Consider the following 25,958-nt stretch of genomic DNA (forward strand, 5'->3'; position numbering starts at 1 on the left):
CTAGCATTTCTGCAACCATACGTTCAATTTCACTTTTTTGGACATAGGGATATCTGTACGGCCTGATGTTTGGAGGAACACTTCCTGGAATCAGATGAATAGCATGATCATGATCACGCATAGGTGGGAGACCTTTGGGAGTCTCAAATACCTTGGAATGATTGTCCAGGACTTTTTGGAGATCTGGAGAAATAGATGATTCCAATGTGGAAACATCTAGCGAACATAATTGTGCAATTACACCTCTTTGCTCCTTTTTTAGAAGCTTTGTCATGCCATTAGAGCTGATTATCTTTCCTGGTTTCCCTGCAATACCCCTTAATTCAACTTCCTTTCCTTCCACAGAAAATTTCATGAAAAGTTCTTGAAAATTAAAAGCTATTGTACCCAAGGATTGTAGCCATTGGACTCCTAGTACAACATCAGCACCTCCCATTGGAATGGAAAGCATTGGGCTAGTCAATACATATTCTCCCATGGATAGCTTGATATTATGGCACTTTCCAGAACAATTTATTGTTCCTCCATTTGCAATCATCACTTGACACTCTGGTGCTGGATATAGGAAGCAATTCAATTCTTTTGCTACCCTACAATGAATAAAATTGTGGGTGCTTCCTGAATCAATCAACACTATTACCTTTTTCTTCTTGATTTGTCCTACTATCTTGATGGTTTGAGGAGTGGTAATTCCTGCCAATGCATTACAAGATATGGTCGGATTTATTTGTTCTTCATCTAGGCTTTGTTCCTGGAATATATCCTCTTCTTTTGACCTTTCTTGCTCCTTTTCTTCTTCCTCTTCACAATCTATGTAGAATAATTTCTTCTCAGCACACTTATGACCTTTTGTGTATTTGCTATCACAATTGTAACAAATCCCTTTTGCTCTTTTTTCTTCCAATTGTTGTGGTGTCAACCTTGTAGGTTGTGGAAGACTATGGGCAACAACACTTCCGTCTTTATAGTTGTGAACGATATGCTTCCTAGTTGCCATAATTTTGCTTTCCATTTTTCTTGCTAACCTGAATGCCTTCTCTAATGAATCAGGTTCCCAAAGGCGCACATCATGTTGGATATTATCCTTTAAAGACCCTATGAACACATCAATCCTATGCTCCTCTGGAATATCTTTTACCCTTATGTTCAATTTTTGGAACTCATCAATGTGCTCCATTATTGAGCCCTTTTGTTTGAGACTTATCAATTGGCTAAAAAAAGTGTTGCTTTTTGTATCCTCATAATGTGCTATCAATTCTTCCGTAAAAATTGCCCAAGTGATAAATTGTTTACAAGAACAAAGCCATTGATACCATACAAACTGATTTGGTTCCAAATATAAAGTTGCCATACGTACCTTTTGTGTGTTTTGCACATTATTGAGATCGAAGAATTGCTCCATCTGTAATATCCATGTGGCGGGATCCTTACCATCAAACTTCCTCACATCGATTTTTGGAACATGGTGAGTCTTCTATCCAACATTAGAGTCTATGGAATCATGATTAACATTTCTTTTATTCTCATCATGAGTTTCCTTTACTACCTTTTCACCATTAGTGACCCTTTCTTGTAGCAACTTCTTCAATTCATCCATCTTATCATCCATGCCATCAATTTTAGCGTCAATATTAGCTTCCATGCCATCCATCTTAGCTTCCATTCCCTTTATCTTAGATTCCACGCCATTTACCTTAGATTCCACGCCACTTATCTTAGCTTCTGTTAGCTTTTGTGAGCGTGACATTTGTTGCACTTGTTCTTGTAATTTTGATATATCATGTAGCATTTCTTCCTCTTCTTCATGAGTCATGCTAGAGCTTTCAGGCTCCTTACTAGGTGTTTGCATTTTCTTTCCTCGGGGCATCAGTTACCGATAATAAAGTTTTACTATGCCCTTTGAATTCCGTTAAACCAAGCTTACACAAAAATTTAAAAAAAACTACACACCTTTTTTCACTTTATAGAAGCCTGATATTGAATCTGATGTATCTCTGTAATTTCGGATCCTCCAATTCTAAAATTGCTACCTGTAGTAGCCTTCTGCGTCCTCTTTCCAATGCCACAAGTCTGAGCCAAATTGGATTCTCCCAGGAAGAGTTATGTGAAATCTCCCACCGTGACTTGCTTTTAGACTGGTTCAGTAGAGCGAACTTGTACGACGTGCCACGAGTCACTGTTTCAACCTTTGAATCTGAAACACACACAAAAGAAACTACAGTCCGTCCTCTTTCTGTACCTTTTTACGAAATTTCAATCCGATCCTCAGAGAGAGAGTTATGACGATTTTCCCCAGGTCACCTGTTTTGAATGTAATTCAGGAGTCTGCAAAAAGACCAACTTCCTCAGATCATATCTCCGAAAATATCACGAGAAAAGCTCTGAAATTCGGACCCAAGGTTCAGCGCCAATTCTTCTCAAATGGGTTTTGTTGCGACTTCTGAAACATCACAGAAAAAAAGTTATAGCGAAAATGCCACGATGACCTGTTTGGAGCAGCGAAACCCTAGAATCCAATGCTCTGATACCAAATGTTATGAAACCAGCTCACAAAAAGATAGAAAAGAGAGATCCACGCCTTAGAATTCAGCCTCTTCGAGGGGGCAACCTCCTTTACATTACATAAATGAACAATTCTTGGATGATTCAAATGACAAAACCTCCTTTCTATATATAGGAGTCTAGGGAGTCACAATATAATCCAGCCGACCTAACAATAATAATATAAAGCCACAAAAATAACAATAGAGGGATTCTATGGGGCACAGAAATAACAATATGGGGGTAATAGGGGCACAACAATATAAATAAGGGGTATAACTACAATAGTAATGGGGTAATCACTAGTATTATAGGGACCCAACATTTTCAAGTAATGAACCTTGGTGCAAACAAAACTTTTCAAATTTGGCAGAAGCTTCTGAACACAAATCTGTTATGCGATAAGGCTCATTTACGATAGAACAATGCCACTAACAATTCCGTTATGGATTGTGTCCAAATTTAAAAATATCTAACTAAATCTAAGATTAAATTAGAATTCAGAATGGAATAAAAGCCTTAAAAAGACGCATAAGCATATTACAATATTTAAACGACTTCCTTTTCTTAATAATTTTCAAAATCCAGAATCTCCCTTTTTATACCGTTTTAAAGCATATTAAATCAAAGAAGCAAATCCACGGTCTCTGTCTTTTGAACCGCTGACTGTCCAATGGGCAAAACTCTCACGGAGTATTCACATATACTCAGACCTGCCTACTTTATCAGAGTGGTGTATGTAGCTGTGTTGTATACCATGCCATGGATCACTCTTATCCAGTGTACCAAGTTCTAAGAAAGTTCTATAGTTAAAACTATTGGCTTATAGAGAAAGAAGATGAAAACAACAGAAATTGTAATTACATATGTGAGAGTTGGCTAAATTTAGGAGAGTTAGTTAACTAAATCAAATCTAGTGAGTTCTAGTTAACTCATATTTTGGGAAAAAATCCAATTTAGAGTGTATGTACATGTGAAGTTAATTTAGACTAATAGCTAGTCCAAAAACCATAAATACCCTTCGCAGGGTTCCACCAGTTTCATTGTTTGTGTGATCAGTAAAGAAGAACAACCACTCTTATGGTTTGATGTGTTAAATTTTGTGTTTATCCTCTTTCCCTTTCTAAGAAATTGGTATGAGAGCTGAGATCACACAGCGAGAAGATCTAGATTCAGCATCAACAATGTGGCTAGCGTAAGTCACAGGGAATAGTCGCAAGTTTTTCTACAGTCATAGTTCCTGTGAACAACCATCGTCACGTACTCGAGGAATTAAGTCTCGTTTCTAATTAGAGAGAGCCACACCTCTTGTCGTCGCTCCAGTCGTAAGTTATTTTGGGGTCGAATGTCTACCCTACAATGAACGTTGAAAACTGAGCAGACAGTTGGAAGTATCTCCTTAAAATAAAAAGGTAATTCTGAAACGTTTCTCGTTGTGTCACCATGGAGAACAAGCGTTGATAAATATTTAGCTAGGGTAAGATTGTGCCCTATACGGGAGCATATTAAAAATTATATTTTTTTGGGGGAGATATGGAAGATAGTCTCATGCAATTAGTCATGGGTCGCAAAGCGCGACTTAAGAAGATTAAGAAAAGGAATCGAAAACCAGAGGTAGAGTTTGTTGTTGCGTTTAAAGGAGTTTAGAGCAGAGCAGAGGAACTCAAAAGTCTATCAGAAAACAAAGAAGAAATCGAGATTGATTGGTGTAGCGTGAATCTGCTACTACCTGTTGTGTTTACTCATGCCCTAGCTTTGAGTTTCATTCAACAAGAAATGGATTAAACAGTTATGTGCAAGGTAGCAAATGCTACAACTTCCATGGAAGCATGGAAGATCTTGGAAGAAGATTTTGGTGCAAGGGGGAATAACATGCAACAGAAGGTTATGTCAAAAGCAAAGAAGTCAGCCGCAAATCTGAAAACAGATGAGAAAGACTCTGAGAGGACAACAAAGCTTGGAGAATAACACTAAAAAGTGGAGGATGGCTGTTGAAACCATAAAATTGAAATGCATTATGCAAGCATGCATATGGATGAAGAAGATGCAACAAAAATAGCAGAGAGAGAAATAGAAACCTATGTATGTGGAATAGTGCAAGACTATATAAATTTTCATGGACTCCACTGTAATGTGGATGGAGGAGATGATGGTGAATTCCATTGTGACAAAATACATGGATAATGACTGCAAATTAGATGTGAATTGGTGAATCCAGCCACAACTGATTGATTTGGAGAAGTTGAAATTGTCAATGAGGGCATGCATGCTCGGATATCCCACCATAATGTCGATGAACATTATTTTGATATTATGTGTTGTTTTTTTTTGAAACTAGAATTGATTGTGGAAATATGGTAAGCACCATGTTTGATGAAGAATTGAAGGTTGAAACTGCCACTGTAGCAGCAAGATATGATGCAGTAAAACTCTTCATGAAGTCATGTGTGAACAAACAACAACGTAATTTTTCATAGTAAAGCTACCAATAGAGCAACAAGTGGTTTGGTGGATCTAACAATTGGGATTGTTGATATTAAATTTGATAAAGAACCATTAACTAGGGGTGAGTGGTTGCACATCATGCAACAAAAAAATCTTATTGATATGTTGTTATTTGGTAAGAGAAGCCCATTCATGTCTAGAAGCCAAGTGGAATACAACTTGTTTGCAACAAGAAAAGTTTGTTAATGAGTGGAGGATAAGAAACAAAAGGAAAAGGAAGAGAAAAAATGCTTTCATTGTAGAGCATAATAAATACATTTCTAACATTGATATTGACTGATAGAGTACACAAAAAAGTAGTAGTACCTAATGATGAGAGTGAAAAGAAAGATATGAGAGTTTCTCAAAACAAGGAAGAATGCATTAAAACCTTTTTTTCAACAATGTAGTCAAGAAAAGATAAGATTCTGCTATCAGGAAATATGGAAAAAAGAAAGACAACAATATGAAGCACAAGTAGCATATGGAAAAAGACACTTTGAAGATGCAATGTTATGGCAACATTCCATGGCTGAACGAATATTTGAAGAGGAGGGTGCAGAAGGCACGATTAGATTGTTTTTCAGCACAAATTCAAGATAGGTCAAATAAACATTTCAACAACAAGAAGTAAATAAATATGGAGCCTACAACAAGAAATCACAACTAACAATGAAGAATTTTAGAGGATATAGATTCTCAAAGCAAACGAAAAAAAATGCAAAATTGTCAAAGTTTTGAGTCATTGTAAGCCTAACTTGGACATAGAGCATGTTCGAGTGATAACTTAGTCAATTTCTATTGTAAACCTAGTAGGCATAGTTAGGTCATGTTAAGTCACGTTAAGTCGTATTTGACTTATGTTGAGTCATACATTCATAATTAAGGGGGAGTATTAGAAATTGTAATTACTCCTCGATACCATAGGTGGCTAAATTTAGGAGAGTGAGTTAACCGAGTCAAATGGAGTGAGCTCTAGTTAAGTCATATTTTGAGTCAAATGGAGGGAGTTCTAGTTAAGTCATATTTTGGGAAAAATCGAATTTAGAGTGTATGTGCATGTAAAGTTAATTTAGCAGAGTAGCTAGTTCAAAAAGCATAAATACCCCTCACATAATTCATTGTAATAATCAAGCAATAGCTCTTGTGATTTGATGTGTTACTCTCTGCTTTTCCAACAACAATTAAAGCTAATTCTGGGATCATGTCCATGGAAGGAAGAGTTACTTTGCACAATGGATCCATGTTTACGGAAAATTCAATGCAACTCCTAAAATCGATTCCTAACGATGAATGTCTCCCATGCCGGTTCCGCAAGAGAGACACTAATTAAATGGAAACAAAAAGTAAACATTGCATTATTCGTCAAGAAAACAAACCTAAAAATTTATTAGTTGAAGCTTGTCTCCACAGATTGAGATAAGTAGTATATTGATTCAGAATGTCTCACTCGGATATTGACTAACATGCACTTAATCCAAATCCACCTTATATTACTTTGCAAACAATCATCGAAGAATCTAACCAACACAAGGAAATCGAAGCTTTGGATTTTAATTCTAAGGAAGATGTCATAGCCAACGCTTATGCGTCCGATAATTTCTGCTATTGCTGGTCAGTGGTATGTCATGCGTTGGACTATGTTATGCTCTGCGAGCGTGAACTTTGACCAGGAGATATTTTCATTTTCAAAACATATTTGTGGGATAGAGATGTAAAACCTAAAAAGCAAGTTCAGATTGAGTTTGAAATCATCATATTTTCATTTTCAAAACATATTTGTCGGATAGAGATGTAAAACCTAAAAAGCAAGTTCAGATTGAGTTTGAAATCATCATGCTGATATTCATTTATCTTTATAAGTCGTCGATGTTTGTGAAATATATAGAGTAATATGAAATAAACGAGTGTTACCCAGGGAAATTGAAATTTAGATTGTTGAAAGGTGAAACTATATAATTTTATTTAGTGATAGGTTCAAGTTAGGGAATCAATTTTTTACCAACAACTAAATTAATATATCTATTGACCTAATTTTGGGGAAAAATTAATATATCTATGCACGCTGAAATTATGGCAATCTAGATGAGTTTGTTTTGTGCTCACTGTTGTCATTAATAGAAATGGAGCAAAACACAAAATCTTTATGAATTTTGTTGAGATTCTAAATTTATTAATTCCCTATCATTTAGAAAAAATAATTTAGTAATAGTATTTAAAAAAAATAGTAACTATATATTGAATAGTTTATATTTTAATTTTGAATTAAAATCATCATTATTTAAATAAATCTATTCAATATATTTAAAAATCGCAAACTACAACTTATGCAATTTCAACAATTAAAAAATTATTTTAATATTTTATTATTAAATTTAAATTAGTCCATAGGGCTTTGGATTGAGGGTGAATGGTGCACTATTAAGGCACTCCTTGGGATAGGTCATTGGTTCGAATCCCCCGTGGGTGCTTACCTATCAAAAAAAAATAATAATAAAAATCTTGTCATACAATTTTCATATATTCACACTTAAAATAAAAATTACTATACTGTAAACTATAAACAAAATATAATGTGATAAGATAACCAAATCTAATTGGGCTAAGATAAATAAAATATATTTGAATTTAATAAGGCATGTTAATAAAAAATATGTGGATTATTTCTTTTTATAAAATTAGATAAACTTATAAATTTTCAAAAATTTTACAAACTAGTTATTTTTTGTGAAGCTCAGAGGTTTACGTTGTCTAAAACCAATTTGTATTCCAAATAAAAAAATATCCTTTAAAATTATCTTTAGTAAAAAAGAAAAAAAATATCAATTTGTATTCCAAATAACAAACCCCCCCTTTAAAATTATTCTTCCAAAAAAACAAGGGAAAACAATTGTCTCTAAATTAAAGGCCAGAGAGGCGGGAGTCAAGCCGATCAGTGGATCCTCTAATCTTGAACGCCCCGCACTCACATGCAAGAGAGAAAGACATCTTTAAAGGTGTTAAAAGTGCCCAGCCAAGCTCCTGCTTTCACTTGAATGGACTAATCAATAAATGAGAACTCTTATTTTCCCACTAATTCCCCATAAAAGAGAGTATTTGCATCTATTTGTAGTGCAACAATTAGTATAAGAATAATTGCACATTTTATATATCTCGTATTCATCTTTGTAGATCCTACATTAAGTCAAAGTATATCCTATAGATACCAGTTGAAAATAATTAAATTATAAGAATACAAAATGTTGTAATACTTGGCTCTAGATGTAGACTAATGGACAAGGAAGTCCAATTGAAAATTTGAAGCTAGTTCTTTTGGACACCTATAAAATATAAAATATGAGAGAATCCGCCCAATTGAGAATTTGAAGCTAGTTATTTTGTACACCTAGCACCTGATATCATTCATAAAATATCAGCAAATCTAGAATTCAACTTTGATACAACCACAAATCCCAATCTCTTAATAACTTGGGCAATTTATATTGGATTTATAGATAAAATACTATGGTGTGAGCTAATGATCATATCCAAGGGAGCTAAATCCATAATCTTCACAAATTGGAGTTCTCTTCCAATTCCCTGTAGCCTAATATTCTATTATAAAACAAAAAAAAACAAAGAAACAGTAACCCAAAAATAAAAGAAACACTTGTAATTAGAAAAAAAATTATATTTAAACTTATTTAAATGAAGGTAATATTAAAATTTCACATCCACCTTTGAATGGATTATTTTTTTATATTGATATGGATTTTATATATTTTGTTTTAATAGAAAATTAGAAATTAACCATTTTTTAATAAAATTTATTACGATCTCTCTTCGGTAATAATTTAGGATGATGCATTTACGATCTCTGCTGTAATAATTTACCATCTCTTTGCGGTAATAATTTAGGGTGATGTATTTACGATCTCTGCGGTAATAATTTACCATCTCTCTACTGTAATAATTTAGGGTGATGTATTTACGATCTCTCTGCGGTAATAATTTAGGGTGATATATTTACGATCTCTCTGCGGTAATAATTTAGGGTGATGTATTTACGATCTCTCTGCGGTAATAATTTAATATCTTTTATAACGAGACATTTGTTGTGACTAGAAACTCGTGGGTTTTTACCTTTGGATCTGTGGTCAATCCAATCCGGGGCAAGTGCGATCTGCAGTCAGGTTTGCTGATATCAGGTGCACACATTCCTTATCTTTTTCTAATACATATTTTCTCATATATTTTCAAGTATGAATATTTCACCACAGCTACCAAAGATTACCAAAGGCAGACCTAGCACAATTACTCTACAAGGCCTTTATGAGTATATAGAGTCTTTAGAGAAATGTAGAGAAGAAAGAGAATTCAAGTTACAAAAAGAGTTAGAAGCCATGCTAGAAAATAAATTTGCATCTCTTGAAGACACGATCCAAAAACAAATAGAAAATAGACTAGAACTATTGGAGACTAAAATGGTGGCAATGGAAACTAGGTTGTAGGTTATAGAAAAACAAAACCAAGATACCTACCAAACATCCCAGCAAGGAGATGTTGATACTTTAGATAGTTTTAAAATGAAGGACATAATTAAAGAACTAGAAGAAAAAGTTAATAGCCGCCTCACCCTAAATAATGTGGTAGATAAATTAGATATCAAACCAATTAAAGATGAAATGAAAAAATTAATAGAATTAAACTATGAGAGTAACAAAAGGGCCTTGAACCCTATAATCTTTGGTTTAAAAGAGGAGGTAGATGAGGATACTTTAGCCATAGCCCAGACAGAAATACATAATAGATTACAGATTGAAACAACATGTCTCACAGGAGCAACAAGGTAGGGGAAATTAATAGAGAATAAAGGAAGACTAATCTGAATAAAGGTGATCTCTACTGATCATAAGAATGACATACTTAGTAAAACCTCAAGTCTAAAAGGAACGAGAATATTTATAAATGAAGATCTTCAAGAAGATCAAGAAGAATTAAGAAAGGAGGCTCAAAAGGTAAAAGAAGCTAGGAATGAAGGAAATCGGGCAATAATCAGAAATAGAAAAGCCTTTATCCAATATAGAAACCAAAAAGATAGTAATAAATAGCAATTCAACATGCTTTGAATTCTTTCTTGGAACTATCGGGATTTTCCATGGAACAAAGGCCCCAAGTTAAGTTGGATCTCAAATGATGTTGATATTATTTTTCTTGTTGAAACCTGGGAGCACGAAGAATCTAAGGTCCCTAACATAGATGGCTTTACGCTATGGTCTACCTGAAACAAGCGATCCTCCCGTAGAGGCATTGAGGGAATAGCTTGTTACATTAAGAAGAACATCTCCCTCCATGCTAGGATTTATAAAAATGGCCCTTACAACCAATATAGTTGGATAGAGATCACTAACACTAATAATAAAATGACCTACATAGCAATATGTTACTTCCCCCCATCAATTCTAACTTCTATAAGAAGAAGAATCTAGATAAAAATAGTCCCTACAATGGTTTAGAGAATGATATTTCTAGCCTAAAGAATGCAGGTAATATCCTTTTAATAGGTGACTTTAATGCTCGAAATTCAAGCAACCAAGCTATTATTCTAAGCAATTATTCCAACCCTAATCCTCTTTGGTTAGACGAAGACCCTACTCTAGCTAGTAGGTACAAAAGGAGCTCTGAAGACCTCGGGGAGAATTTGTTTGGGTCAGAGCTAATCAAGCTCTGTAGTGCTCAGGATCTCATAATTTGCAACGGTCTAAAGAAGTGGCCCAATTCTAGCCAGATGACCTGCATCCATGGGCTTGGTAGCAGTGTGGTAGACTATGTTATTTCCGATCTCCCTTTATACAACGAAATAATAAATTTTGACATCTTAAATGACCACGAGCCTAACTCTGATCATAGGCCTTTACTTATAACTCTGAATTTTTTCATGCATAGAGATCCCATAGAAAATAATCCTTATAGCCAAAAGAACCTAATATTTGATAGAAATAAAAACAATCTTTTTCTAAATGAATTAAAAACTAATTTGCTTCGTTTATCTAGTATAGACAACATAGAAGACCTCTATCATAATTTTACTACAACCCTCTCATATTATATTAACAAGTTATCAATTTAAGTTTCAAATAATAAAAGAAATAGCAAAACCAACCCATGGTATGACAAACATTGTAAAAGTGCGAGGAGAGCAAGTAAGGAAGTTGTTGATGAATCTCTTCAAATGGGTAAGATAAAAATATACAAAGCCCTAACTAAAAGGAAAAAGAGGCAATACATTCGTAAAAGACAAGAGAATCTCTTACACCTCTCTAAGGTACATCCTAAGAAATTTTGGAGGCAGATTCTGACTAGGAAAACTAAAGATAATAATAAAATTGCTTTACGCGATTGGAATTCCTATCTTAAAAAGCTTTATGAATCTCCAAATGTCATGGATAAATTTGAAACCCTGCTCACAACAAAAGAAGTTTTCTCATTAGAAGACATTGATTTTGGGGTTAAACGCCTGGCAAATGGGAAAGCTAAGGACATCAAAGGTTACCAGGCAGAAATCTTAAAAATTGGAGGTCCTATCCTCATCCCCCACATCCACAAGCTTTTCAATCAAGCAGTGAAGCAAGGGTTCCCTAAACCATGGACTGAGAGCCTCATTATCCCTATTTTTAAAAGTGGGGATACAAATAATCCCTCTAATTATCAGACCATTATGATCAGCCCTCTCTTAGCCAAGCTATATGGTATTATTTTGGAAAAGAAGTTGAGCATATGGCTTGAAAGTGAAGGTGAGCGGGCTAAAGGCCAAGTAGGTTTTAGAAGGCATCACTCAACAATAGACCACCTCTTTATGCTTAGGATCTTTGTCGAGGAATGTCGTAATGATAAATCCAATCTCTTTTTTTGCTTTGTGGACTTTAGAAAGGCTTTCGATACGGTTCTTAGAAACAACCTTTGGAATAGATTAGAAGAGCTAAAGGTTCCTTTCAAGTTGACAGCTGCCGCTATAAGATTATACGAGAATGTAATTGCCAAGCTAAAAAGCAATGAGGGGTTGTCGAAAGATATTAAATGTAATATTGGAGTTAAAAAAGGTTGCCCCTTCTCCCCTACCCTATTTGGCATTTACATCGACAAGCTTGAAGGTTATTTAGAGGAAGCAGGTTGTGTTGTGACAATCTTAGCTGGGATAGTCATCATCCTTCTTCTCTATGCTGACGATATTGTTCTTCTCGCAAGGTACCCATCTGATCTTGATAAGAAACTTAGGCTGCTTAAGGATTTGTGCTCTACCATGGGTATGACTGTTAACACTGACAAAACAAAAGTTATGATTATCAAATCCAAGAAGGACACTTACGCTAATTTTATGTATGAAAATAATAACTTGGAGGAAGTGTATTCTTACAAGTACCTAGGAATTGATATTCATCACAAGCTCAACTGGAACTATAGCATTGAGAAAAGGATTAATGGGGGGTGGAAAGCTGATTTTGGTCTTGAAAATAATTTTAAAACGGAAAACCTTGTATTGTGGGATAAAAATAAGTTCCTTTTTGAAACTTTAGTCACTCCTGTTATCTTATATGGATGTGAGGTCTGGGGTTGCAGCATCTCTAGAGAATCCTTGAGAAAGATTGAGAAAATCCAGAAGCGTTTTATAACGCATAACCTGAAAATTAAAAGCAATACACCCTATCCTATTCTCCTTATAGAAGTAGGTATTTCCCCTATCGAGAGCCTAGCTATGACTAGGATTTTGTTGTAAAAGCACAAACTCAATAATATAGGAGATCGTAGACTTCCTAAGCTAGCCTTAAATTCTAGCCAAAACCACCTAAAGCTCAAGCGGGGGTGGTATAAAGACACGAAGGCCTAGTTAAACCTTTGGGAGATCAACGAGAATGATGCTTTGCAAAACATTAATAACATTAAAAATATTGTTACTTCTAAGTTCAAAGAAAAAAGGTGGTGTGAGAAAGATTTAGCAGCTAAAAGAAAATTAAGTTATTATAAGAAGATCATCAAGCCCACCCTAGAAGATCAAAAGTATCTCTTTCTTTTAACTAGCTCAAAGAAGAAAATTAATATAGCAAAGATTAGAATAAACTCTCATGAGCTCCATAGTGAAACAGGTAGTTGGGTAGTTCCTAAAACACCATGGATGGAAAGGATCTGCCATCTCTGTGAGAATAGGAACATCGAGGATGAAAACCACTTCCTCTTAGAGAGACCGGCGTACAACCACATTAGATCTCAATTTCATAATCTTTGTGTCAATACTGACCTTCCTAGCCTTTTACGATGTCAAAATTATAATGAGCTTGGGAGGCTTCTCTCCAAGCTTTTTGAGCATAAGAATAAAATCTTAAATCAAACTAAATAATTTGTTTCTTTAGGTCCAATAGAACAAAGTTTGGTCTCAGTGGATGTTAACAATCATCATCATCATCATCATCATAAAATCAAGATTAATATTGTTTTTTATAGGTTTTTTTCCCATTAAAAAAAAAAATTATAGGCTTTCTTATTTCCTTTTACTTTTAAAAAATCATAAAATTAAATTAAATAAAATCTTAAAATTAAATAAAATGAAAATAGATAAATAAAATTTTTAGCAACTATTAAATTAAGAAGTTACTAAAAATTTCATAGCAAGACCTCAACCAATCAATTTATAAATAAATAAATTTAAATAATAAAAAAGAATAAAAAAAATTGATTTCTTAATGTTAAACTATAGATAAATGAGAAAAAAATTTGGTCAAAGACAAACTAGTAGGCAGTCAAATTTCATAGCAAGACCTCAACCAATCAATTTATAAATAAATAAATTTATATAATAAAAAAAATAATAAAAATTGATTTCCTAATGTTAAACGAGAAAAAAAAATTGATCAAAGACAAACTAATAAGCAGTCAAACTAGTAAAAAAATCAAAAATACAATTAAATGCGTTATACCGTCACTATAACACATAAAATAATGTTATCTAGCATAATAAGCAAGTGTGGAATATCTGCTCATATAAAACAATACTTCAAAACTTCTAACAAAACCTTGTGATTAAATATAAAATGTAGTTTGGTAAAAGTTTATATTTCAAAATTTAATTTGAATATTTTTTATTTTTTATTTATAATTGATTAACCTTAATATTTGCCCATATAGACTTTTAAATCAAATAAGTAAATTGTGTTCAAAATATTTAACTCTAAAATGAAGGATAATGTAAAAAGTTAACCGTCATATAATTAACTCTAAAATGAAGGATGATATAATAAGTTAACCGTCATATAAAACGCCAGTGTTGTGAAAGTGAAATTCCAAGGCTGATGGTAAAAGTTATCATAGAAAGTAGTATAAATGATGCGTGTTTAAAATATTTAACTTTAAAATGAAGGGTAATATAACAATGAGACGAGTACGTCAAACTGAATCACGGCAGTATTAGAAAAATAAAGAAAGGAGAGAGATTTTGCACAACACAAATTTCACACTTAATTTTTATCGATTATTACAAGTACAAATATATAAATTATAGACTTTGATATAACTAGCTCACCATTACAATTCACACATTTGAAACAATGAGTTTTAGACTCACTCCTGATAACTCTTAATGACAACTACACAAGATATGGAAGCATTACTTTTAACACCCTCCCTTAATGTTTGCATGGAAAACATATTACAACAACAATATGATATATGTCTGAACGATATTTATTGGCACTCACATCCACTCCACTCTGGAATCTCGCAAACTCCGCTCTGTCACCAACACATCTTTGAGCTGTCACATGACCTCTATTTAAAACGTAACCGCCTCTGACCATCTTTGATGAACTTTGATCAGCAATATTGACAACTCAGGCCATCTTTGAGCTGTCACATGACCTCTATTTAAAACCTATGACCATCTTTGATGAAATTTGATCAACAATATTGACAACTCGGCTCGTCGAGGCTTTTGCGATAAGAGTCATCAAGTAATGAGCCATCCTATGGACAAACGACCATCTGTTGGATATTTCACTTTTGGCTATCCATAAATTGATAGGATGGAGGTTTGGATACTTAATGTGTTTAAGAATTGAACACAATAATTGATTTCACTTTTGGCTATCCATAAATTGATAGGATGGAGGTTTGGATACTTAATGTGTTTAAGAATTGAACACAATAATTGATGTTTCGAACACCGGGGCTTCCAGTTTGAAAATCACTAATTCTTTTAATAAAAAATACAAACATTAACATCATCTCTGCCCTTTTTATTTTACACACAACATCTTCAACCGAACTCACCCACATATTAAAGATTTCCAATCAAAAATACTTGCTCCACAAGACTCAGAAAATAATCTTTCCCCATATTCCATTCTATTGTGATCCACATGAAAATTAGTCAAAATATCTCATAGACAAATCCAATGCTGCAAAATCGATTTCTTGAACTTCTCTTATCCACCTGGCTAGACTTGTGTTTGATTCTAGAAATGATGGCTTCAACATTCTCCGCCTCCACAGCTAACGAACTTCTATATTTCATAATTGGCAGCAACCTTAATAATAGGCTAATCCATGTCACTACGATGCGTTACGCCTGGCTGGCACTAGCAGTGATTAATCACCACCAAAAAATTTCTCACGTTTGGTATTCCCGTAGTCGGTTTAAAAAAAAACTTCACCCAACTAGCAGATAAACAAGGGCTCGCACTACACTCAGATCTCCACAACCATTGGATCTGTCACAAGATATGGATCAAACGACTTTTTGGGTGTGAGTATATGCAGTTGGCCAGCGGCAGCATTATTTTTTCAGCATGATCTATGACCTGGTAGGGTTTGAACCCTAACATTCCACAACACCAAGACATTTCCATCTCACACTCAGTGGTTGAATATAATCAACAACGCTGGCCAATCAGATTTTAAGTCCAGATTTGAGATGCCACACCCAGATTTGAGATGCCACTCTCAATCAAATCTACAAGCAGCAAACATCAGATCTATAAAGAAATTTAATTGCACAAAGTACTAAGCACAACACAATCTCCTATCCTAGTCAATTTACGACAGAATACAATTTAAAGCTCTCTCATCTTCCTAGCTCTCTCTTGATAGCTCTCTCTGGAGGGAGTCAAGCTAGTCCCTGTTCTGATACCATATTAAAAAATAAAGGGAGATATTTTGCACAACACAAATCTCATATTTTATATTTTTATTGATCATGACAAATACAACTAGCATTTGCACCTGATGTTGCAAAGAAAATGCCATAAGGCAAGCCAATAGAAAATGAACTAGTAGCTTGAAGTGTCTTGTAAAATCAATGCAATCTATGCACAACATTATAATGTTTCAAAATGATATATTTACAATGTTCAATATCATTTAGTCAACATTTATTACCATGAAAAATAACAATATAAAGGCCTAGAAAATAGGCTTTTGATCACCCTATGAGGACACAAATAATAATGTTAAAGGTACATTTGAGATAATTTCACAAAATGGCTACTGAAGATGCAATATCCACTTGCAAAAATTAAATTAACTTGAATAAGCATAGAGGAAGAGTGGGTTATGTAGATGGAAAAATTGAGAAGAAGCCTAAGATCATAAAATGAAGGAGAAATAAACTTCAAATAACAATGTTAAATTGACCGTGATTTTCTGAATACAACCATGACCATAAACAACAATGGTGTGATACACTCCATTCCTAGATCTCAACTATAATATTCTATACAGAACCTTTGTGCCCATTTTCACTGAAGAAAAAACCATTACATATAATAAGGTGACAATAAGACAAAGATATGATAGATATGAAATGGGAAAAAACCAATAATTGGCGACAAGACTGAAACAGCTATGATATTAAATTTGACAAATAAACTTCTAACTATAATAACAGTTCAATGAATGGAAAAGGAGCTCTACAAAATCTAGAAATAGATGTTGACTTATGAACTTCCATTCAATAAAAATATCCTATTTACGTTAAGAACTTGTAAAAGTACGGAATCAAGTTGTAGGTGGAAATTACCTGCATTGCTTCCCCCTCCTTATCACTAGATTTTGGGCCTTTCATTGGTCCTTCTTCACCAAAAATCTTTCCCTCATCCATAGCAATTTTCTGATTTGTTTCTTTCTTTGTTCTCACTTTAGCCTTTCCTAATAGATACAAAACAACAGTTGGCATTTTTACTGTAGAAGTTGTTTTTGGAGGTGTTGTAGGATGAGGATACTCAAATAATGAGGGCGTGGCGTGTGAAAGAAACTTAAATTTTGGCTAAAGAACCTTTGTGCCCATTTTCGTTGAAGAAAAAACCATTACATATAATAAGGTGGCAATAAGACAAAGATATCATAGATATGAAATGGGAAATAAGCAATAGGTTGTGACAAGACTAAAATAGCTATGATATGAAATTTGACAAATAACCTTCTAACTATAATAACAGGTCAATTAAAGTTAAAGAAGCTCTACAACAGGTAGAAAGAGATGTTGACTTATGAACAGCCATTTAATAAAAAATTACCATTTATGTTAAGAACTTGTAAAAATATGGAATCAAGTTGCAGGTGGAAATTACCTGCATTGCTTCCCCTCCTTATCACTAGATTTTGGGCCACTTTTTTGGGATTTTTACCCCGACAAACTTCATGTCCATTTGAATATGTTCAAAAAATGCAAAAATACAGAAGATGATCTAAACATGATACTATCATTTAATATTCGGTGTGCACCCTGCATTTAATTTCAGTCTCCTTTTATAGTATGGGTATTAACCTATTTGTGATAACATAGTTTCTTGAGCTCTCCCAACCGCGTTTTAAATTTATTTCTTTTGTTTCCAAGCACGCATCTTGCTACCTGAGTTGTCTCATCTTCATGGGATTTCCCAACTGTTTATTGCAAAAAGTACGCATGACACAAAATTCTGGAGCAACTTTAAGAAGATATTTCATAACAGTAACATTATTACTTCAAAATGAATGTCTGTCAGTAGTTAGTGGCTTCTGAGATTTATTATATTTGACATGAAATACATCTATGATGTACAATAAGAATTCAAAAGGCTAGAATACCAACACTATGCGAGCACTATTATGACCAACGTTTGCAACAAATCTTTAGGCAACTCGTAAAAGTAACAAAATTTGATCTCTATTATAGTAAGATTACAGGATTAATTTCCTTGATGATTTTATTGGTCTTAGCTGAGAACCATGGATGAATTCCAAGCTAAAATCAGGATTTGAAGCGATAAGCACAAAAGGATGAAATTTTAAATGTTGACGATTTAGAAAACTGCAAATTGAGTTGGATAAACATATATTCTATATAATGAAAGCGATTTAACAACAATAGTTCCATTTTAGCATATTATATATGACACTTGTATTTCATCTTCGGTAGTTCCCTTTTAGCAATTTACATATAACACCTACATTTCATCTTTGTCATATCCTCGTCGGTCTTGGGTCAGTGGTCATTCAATACACTTCTTCAAGTATAACAATAAGTATTCTCTTACATTGAGAATGTCTGAAGATCATTTGAGACGAAACCGTAATGGATCTCGCAATTATCAAAACATTCCTTTTTCTCCATCTTGGAATGATCATGAAAAGAAGTGGATGGAAATGGAGGGCGCGACCCCTCTTTTCCATTGTTCATAATCTGCATAAATGGAAAGGAAATCGCCACAAATAAGAACCAGATATGAGATAAATAAAAAAACACTATCTCTTGTGAACTAAGACGTGTACCCACGTCACAAGTTGCCTCAAAATCAATCACAACGAAGTACTGAAAATCTTGGAGTTGAAGTTCCTGGGTATTCCCTTGAGGATGCAGTTTGAAAGGTAGTTGCAGTTCCGGGGCATTCCCTTGAGGTTGCAGTTTAAAAGGTACATTCTGAAGACTGCTTCCTGGTGGCACCATGTAGTCCCAATTCGTTTGACTAATAAGTCCTTGCTTCAATGTATGTGCTGGGTACGTATGAAAACTGAAAGCTTGTGGAAAGTACACAGGGGCATCTGGTACACTCAAAGATATTGCCTTTATATAACCTTCATTGAAAGGTAGTACATATCCATGGGGATTTAGTACACTGTCAGAATCTGGTATGCCACATGAAAACAAATCTCTCTCACTCTTTATTGCTGTGCAAACTCCAGCAGTGCCATAAAAGTTAAAACCTGCAATTCTATTTGGTGACCACATTATAGGAACCTCGTGGTTCCTTATAATTTGTTCTGCATTATCATGGAGAAAAAGTTAGAACACATCAACTAGAAAAACACTTATTTAATACTGTATATTCCTAAGTCTAACCTAGTGACCTATCATATCTTTATGTTTAGGCTTGTAGATGGGAGATTGGGTATCACATCCTTTTGATTTTTGTTAGTCTGCTTCTGTGGGCTGTTTTGCATTCTCAACTTTTGATTTTGAAGGTGTTTTTTTGGCAATTCTGGCTTTCCTCAGAGTGGTACTCGGTCTGGCAATTAGAGAACTCTGGGCTTGTCTCTTACTCAAGCCTGGAAAACTTTGACTTATCCTTTTATATTTGTTTGCTCAAGGGATTCCTTTTGGATGTTTTCTATGTATACTCCATTAGGGAAATTATGGGAGCTTTGGGATATGGATTACCAAGAAGTTCTGTAAATGCACAAAGTTTTGTGAAGGCATGAAGACTTCATTAACAGCAATAGGACATCTATATTCTTCGTAACATCTAAGGCCCATGAAAAATGAGCACCAATGAATTAGAATAAAATGGCTATTAGATAAAAATAAAAACAATACAACGCCATAATCTCACAAAAGAAATAATAAAAAGAATTTGACTCTTGCAACACTTTCCAACTTCTGTTTGCCATTTTGACTGTAAATGAAGATTATAGAAGTGCTCAGAACCACTTATGTTGCATGCTTCAAGACATCCTAAATTAAAACCTAGGTTAACAAAGAAAATCCTCCATAAGCTACATACATATGATAAGGTAGTGCTCCAAGTACTCTGGATGTAACAAATTTAAGGATGTTCAATTTGAACTGGTGATTTTTGGCAAATTTTTAAAGTCTTGAGTGATCTAATTATAAATTACAATTTACTTGCATCAAAGCAAAGCAAACAAATTAAACAAAACTGAAAACCTGCAGCATTGTACATTGGATTCAAAGAGGTACACCTTAAAAATCAAATAACTACAAAGCTTTAAACAGTCTACAGTAAAACGGCATGCATCTTAAGCTCCACTAGCCAGAGCTAGCCACAAACTTGACAATCCATAGATTCAACCTACTATCCATCACGAGTTGACATAAGAAAATAAGTGATATTAATATACGCCGTGTGAAAAGCCTCCCATCAAAATTGGGAACAAAAACTGTAACTTAATTTGATAAAAATTAACTTCTGAAATATAGGCTCAATCTTAACAGTTATTGTCTCAAGCAGAACAATCAATCTGCTAACTTATGCAAAAGCAAGCAAAACTTTTGTGAGTGCACACCGTGAAAACTTTGGTTGGCAGAATGAGGGTATTAGCGCATAAGACACAAAATAGTCATTATTTGCAATTATTTACCCACCAGACATGATCATAATCAGGAATCTCTAAATTTGCTAAGGCTCCTCACTTGAAAAGCGATTATACATGACATAACAATGACTTGAAGTATGAGATGATGGCACGAGTCCGGACACTACTAATAATGTTCAAGCAACCCTATGGAAGTAAGTGTGATTGACAGTTTCAGAATAGGGAAATCACAGAAAGAAACAACAACAGCAGTACTAAAATCAAATTACCAAATGTGCCTCAAATTATGGACAAGGAGGCTACTCTTTCACTCTATAGGGGACAGGGAAACTAGGGTAAAGTGCAATTTCAACTAAAGGAGGATCTGGTTATGATGGGTACCTGATACATTTGCTTTCTAATCCTAATGTACTCATCCTAGTCTACAATATATCATGTATTTTTAAAATGTATTATATTAAATTGCATTAGCAGATTTTGATGTTGAACAATGGATGTATGTCAAACCATGCACCAGGCCTCAACTTCTCCAATGGCAGGAAGTAGACTGGGCAAGGTGAAAGTCTGGGTGATTTTGACCAAAATATGCCCACGTCATAGCAGTAGCTTAGCCAAAGGAAGTGCATCAGGTAAATGGTTTGCCCTTGAGCAATGTTGCTCAAACCAGGGATGAAGCGGGTCTATTTTTTGGAAGCAAAGCATCGGAAGTGTTATTTTCCAAAAATCGTCAGAAGCGAAGCGTCTTGTGTGTGTGTGTGTATATATATATTATATATTTGCATTTATATTAAAAAAACATCCAAAATGCCAAATTAGTTGTAGAATATATGAAAACATGCATATTTGTACATAAATCAAGATAAATATGGCATCCATTGTACATCAATGATTAATTATTTAAGAATCAACCATCTAGAATCTAGATTCCTCTCCTCTTGTCTAGTTTTTGCCTCTAGTTCAATTCTCTAGGGATATTAGTCAACACTGCCCAATTTTGATCAAACGTCTTAATCCAAGCCTTATAATATGGTAGAGAAAGCTTAATGTGCGTGATCAATGATTTTGACTTGAGTGAAGGGTACACTTTTGCTAAGGCCATGGCAAAGGGGTTCAACAATCAACACCAAACACCAAGGAAAATTTTAAGGATGGAAAATTTTCTTGAAGTTTAAAACATTGGCGAATCTCACTAATCCCTAATATGCAAATTATAAATGTTTATTGATATATTTGTAAAATTAATCAAATTTATAATTATTTTATATATAGTCTCTCTATAATGTTGGCGATTTTTAAGGTAAAATAATTTTATATTCTAAAATTTGGGCGAATCGTCTTTTATAAAATTGGAAATTGGCGAATCTTTTTTGTGGAAAAATCATGGAAAATTAGCCCACTGGGCGAACATTAGCCCCTAAAATTTTCCATGCCAAACACTGGGATACATATAGGGCTTGGTGCTCTTGATTAAATGCCAATCACCTATCCTCATACATGATATAATCTAATGAAATGCCACAATCCTGTTGATCCTGAAATCCAAAAAACTGTTAAGTCTGCTAAATTTTGAATGGGTTATGAAATTCTATATTCTCCATATGAAGTCTAATGAGGTTGGAAACACTCTCAAATATAGTGAGTCATTTCATGGTAATGTTAAAAATTTCTCATCAAGTTTAAAAGGAGTCAACTACAAAAAGAGCTATTATATTAGTAGACATGTATCTAATCCCATGTCAATAACACTATATCATGGGGCCAAATGCCTGGAAGAAAAACAACTACACTTTGGCAATGTACGAAGACCATACTAAGGCAGCAAACTGCACACCTAATTTTCAAGCATGTTTGAGTGAATTTCAAACTACTAACACCCATTGAATATGACAGAAACAAAAAAATTCTATGACATCTTTGGAAATGCATTACGTCCATTAATAAACACCAATTTGAAAAGGGGCACAACCTTCATCTTCTAAATTCCAACACATAAAAAAATATAAGTGGCCAATAGGACCTTATACTTGTAGTGTGATTGCTAAGAATGTACGGCCATCACAATTTGACGATAGAAGATGATCAATTCTTATATCTTTAGCATAGAATAGACTGATCCATCGCTCCACTAATAAATTGTCCTTTCATCTTTGAGGCATGCATGAGATTCCAGAGTAGAAAGTATTTTGGCTAGATGGTAGAAACAACAAAAGAAAGTTACTCAATGACAAGCTGAAAAGTTCATCAAGCATATCAACAAAATGCATCAATGGGTGGAAGTGGGCATTGCAGAAGACTCAGAAGTATAAGGAATCTCTTGATAAGCAACGAGTCAACCACAATATTAAGCCAAAGGAAAAGAATGGATGAAGGGATAGAATTTTAAATTGAAAACAAACTAATATGGACTATTTCAAATTCTGAAGCAAAGTGGTAAAAGTGCCTTCAAATTGGATCTATCACAATACATAGTCATTCTTCCATTTTGTTTAGTGTGGATAAACTAATTGTTTTGAACCATCAATGTTAGATGTATCAACCTTTCAAGAAAGACACCATTCTACAAGTCAGGGAGAATGAACCAAGAACAACATGCAATAAATACACTAGATTTGAAGACAAGGACAACTCCATTGAACTAGCAAGTGGTTTCTCGAAGACCAACTCAAGTCTCAAAAGCAATTCCCTCATTTGGTGGACCAGATGATGGAGGAACATTATCCTAAAAAACGAGAGGTTTGATCTCTACCTGATTGACGTGAACAAGTTCACCAGCTGACCTCAACAGTGAGTTGACATGCCTTCCTTCACCCCTCCACTTTAAGAATAGACAGCTGCAATTAGAAATTCCCATTGACCAATGAACATAATATTCAGAATAATTGTCTACTATATTCTCCCTCTTTTCGTATTTTTGGATTGAATGTTATCTATAACAGTGACGATAATCCCTTTGTACTCTTAATCGCAACTACTCTGATTAATCGCGATTGGAATATCTCACATCTGTTCAAAAGAGGCAGGGGAACTAAATGTGGTTGCATATTCTCTCATCTTCAACCTCCCCGTTCTCTTCACCTGCCGAAGATGTCATTATCAGGAATGATATCTAAAAAGCTCCATTCTAATTTTTAGGTTGCCAATTTTAGGCTTCTTGGTCTTATGTTGACTTCACACTTCGAGAAGATCCTTCAAATTCATGCTAGCCATATAGTTCATCTCGATGATCCTCAACGTCAGGGCATGTTCTCAAAAGTAGAAAGCAAAGACTGTCCATCACATTTCTTGTGAGGAATGGGTATGTAAGCTTTTGACCCTTATGGAAGGCAGAGACTGAAGAGAATTATATCTTTTTTAAGTGCTCAATCTATTATATCAGGACGCAATATGATTTCCCTTCCAAGGATTTGAGGGAGTTTCCATCCATGTTTTACAAATACTTCGATTGGCGATGTTCTAATTTGCTCCTCAAAGAGGTGGTCACCTTGAAAACTCTCTTGAGTACAATGAAAACTGCATATATTATTTTTTTACTCCCTACAATGAACAATGATTGCATGGCTGCTGCTACTACAGATATTACACTGATATTCATGACAACAGTCGTAGAACCACTAGACATTGCCCTTTCACAATAATTACCCAGAAGTAAACCTGTATTTGGAGACCCAATCTGTAGAGAGGAATAGGCCCCACTCAGTTTCCATTCCGTCGTAGAGGACCATGCTGTGATCATATTACCTCCTCCGCGTCTTCTTGGAGGAATTTTCAATTGAGGCAATTCAACTCATTGGAAAAAACAGACTTCCTGTGGCCTTTATATGGTAAGAACTAGTTACCTAGCTCTAAATAGACATAGTGGTTCTAAAGAAGTTTCACTGTTTAAAGAAATCATGATGAAATTCCATGGCTACGCACAGTCATCCTAGAGCAATACTAAGAGGGCTGACCTCCTAGGAATGAGTGCTATTTTCTTTTCATTTGATTATGATTTTGCCCTGAGGGCTTAAACATAATACTATGTTTATTTTAGGCACACACATTCTCACCACATCTTTGGACCCAACCACTTAAAAATTTTAGATCATCATGCTGTAGAGTCCAGTGATGCTCAGCATACAACACAGCCAGTGCGATGTGGTCATTCTGGTTCCTCTGCAGACCATGATCTAGGCTACATATTTTGTCAATTTGTACCAAATTTTGATTTCTGATAAAACGACATGATGACTGAACTTGTGGGTGGTTGATACTCCCTCAGCATAAGAGGAAGCCTAATTATTTAAAATGCCCGTCAAACGAAAAAATAACAAAAGCATTTCTACATGATCTACAAGGGCCAAAATAAGAGAACATGACACTCCAAACATCAATCAGAGTCCATAAATTAAAAACAACGGTTTTCAATATCTAGTCATTTCTTCTTGAATTGAACAGTAATAAAAACACCTGCTCTGATTTTTCGGAACTGTAGACCCAACCCAGATTGTTTTATATTCAATTCAAGGCACCGCACCATTTTTCATGTATCAAACTTTCATTATGAGACTAACCCATTTGAAAAAAACGCATACTCAATTAATTGAGTAAATTACTGACCTCTCGGAGCTTGATCAATCATGGCTGCAGAAATTGTGATCGTTGATGCATTTGCTCTACCTTACCAATAATATGTTTCAAGGTGCTATACCAAAACAACATGCAATGAGCAGGCACAGTCTTATTTAGGTTGATCTATCGAATAAATGTTTCAATGGAGAAATACCATGGGAATTGGGCAACTGGAGCGGTATTTCAATGACTTCATTTTACCAAAATCAACTCACAGGATGCATACCCTCATGAAAATAAAACCCAAGACAGTACTGTTGATGTCTCTACTAGAGAAAACCCCTGTGATCGGTCAAAGAATTACATACCTGAATATTTTCACCTGGCAGCAAATATTTCAGAATTGAAATGAGAGAATTCATTTCTTTATGCCGATGTCTTTCAGTCATTTTGTGCTTCCTTTTGTCAGATGGGACTAAACCTCGAAACTGCCCATCATTTGGACGATTAGAACTGTACAATGCGGTCTTTAGAATAGGAATCGAAAAACTAGAATGACTGGATGTGGTTGCAGAGTTGCAGCCATCGACAAAATTACATAGGAGGGGTGATGGGTATCCATGACACCACGCTGTCTGTGGGCTTGCCGCCAATGTCAAGAAAACGTCCATTGCGAACAGGAACTTTTCATCTGGCTGCTACGCCTCTTGATCTGATCGAAGCCTCAGAGAAGCCGTTGCAGGTAGAGATCCCAACAGACAATCCAAATATTTTTGAAACCGATTCAAATTAAATTGGTATTTGATGATGGTCGGGATCAACGATCAAAT

The 25,958-nt window shown here is 34.7% G+C and overlaps 1 protein-coding gene across 1 annotated transcript; it reads right to left on the reverse strand.

Annotated features, from left to right (window-relative positions):
* Positions 1-18,559: 18,559 nt before the first annotated feature.
* Positions 18,560-25,245, reverse strand: LOC149178952 (uncharacterized). Its single transcript, XM_089422295.1, has 2 exons — positions 25,177-25,245; positions 18,560-19,287 (listed from the first exon to the last, which is right to left on the reverse strand). Exons 1-2 carry the CDS (start codon positions 25,196-25,198, stop codon positions 18,560-18,562), a joined length of 750 nt encoding a protein of 249 aa, XP_089278421.1. The 5' UTR covers positions 25,199-25,245.
* Positions 25,246-25,958: the final 713 nt, after the last annotated feature.

Source organism: Pinus tabuliformis, chromosome 4_1 (assembly GCF_031772625.1).
Source record: "Pinus tabuliformis cultivar Carrire ecotype Pingquan chromosome 4_1, CPIR1, whole genome shotgun sequence".
In the NCBI taxonomy this organism is placed as follows: Eukaryota; Viridiplantae; Streptophyta; class Pinopsida; order Pinales; family Pinaceae; genus Pinus; species Pinus tabuliformis.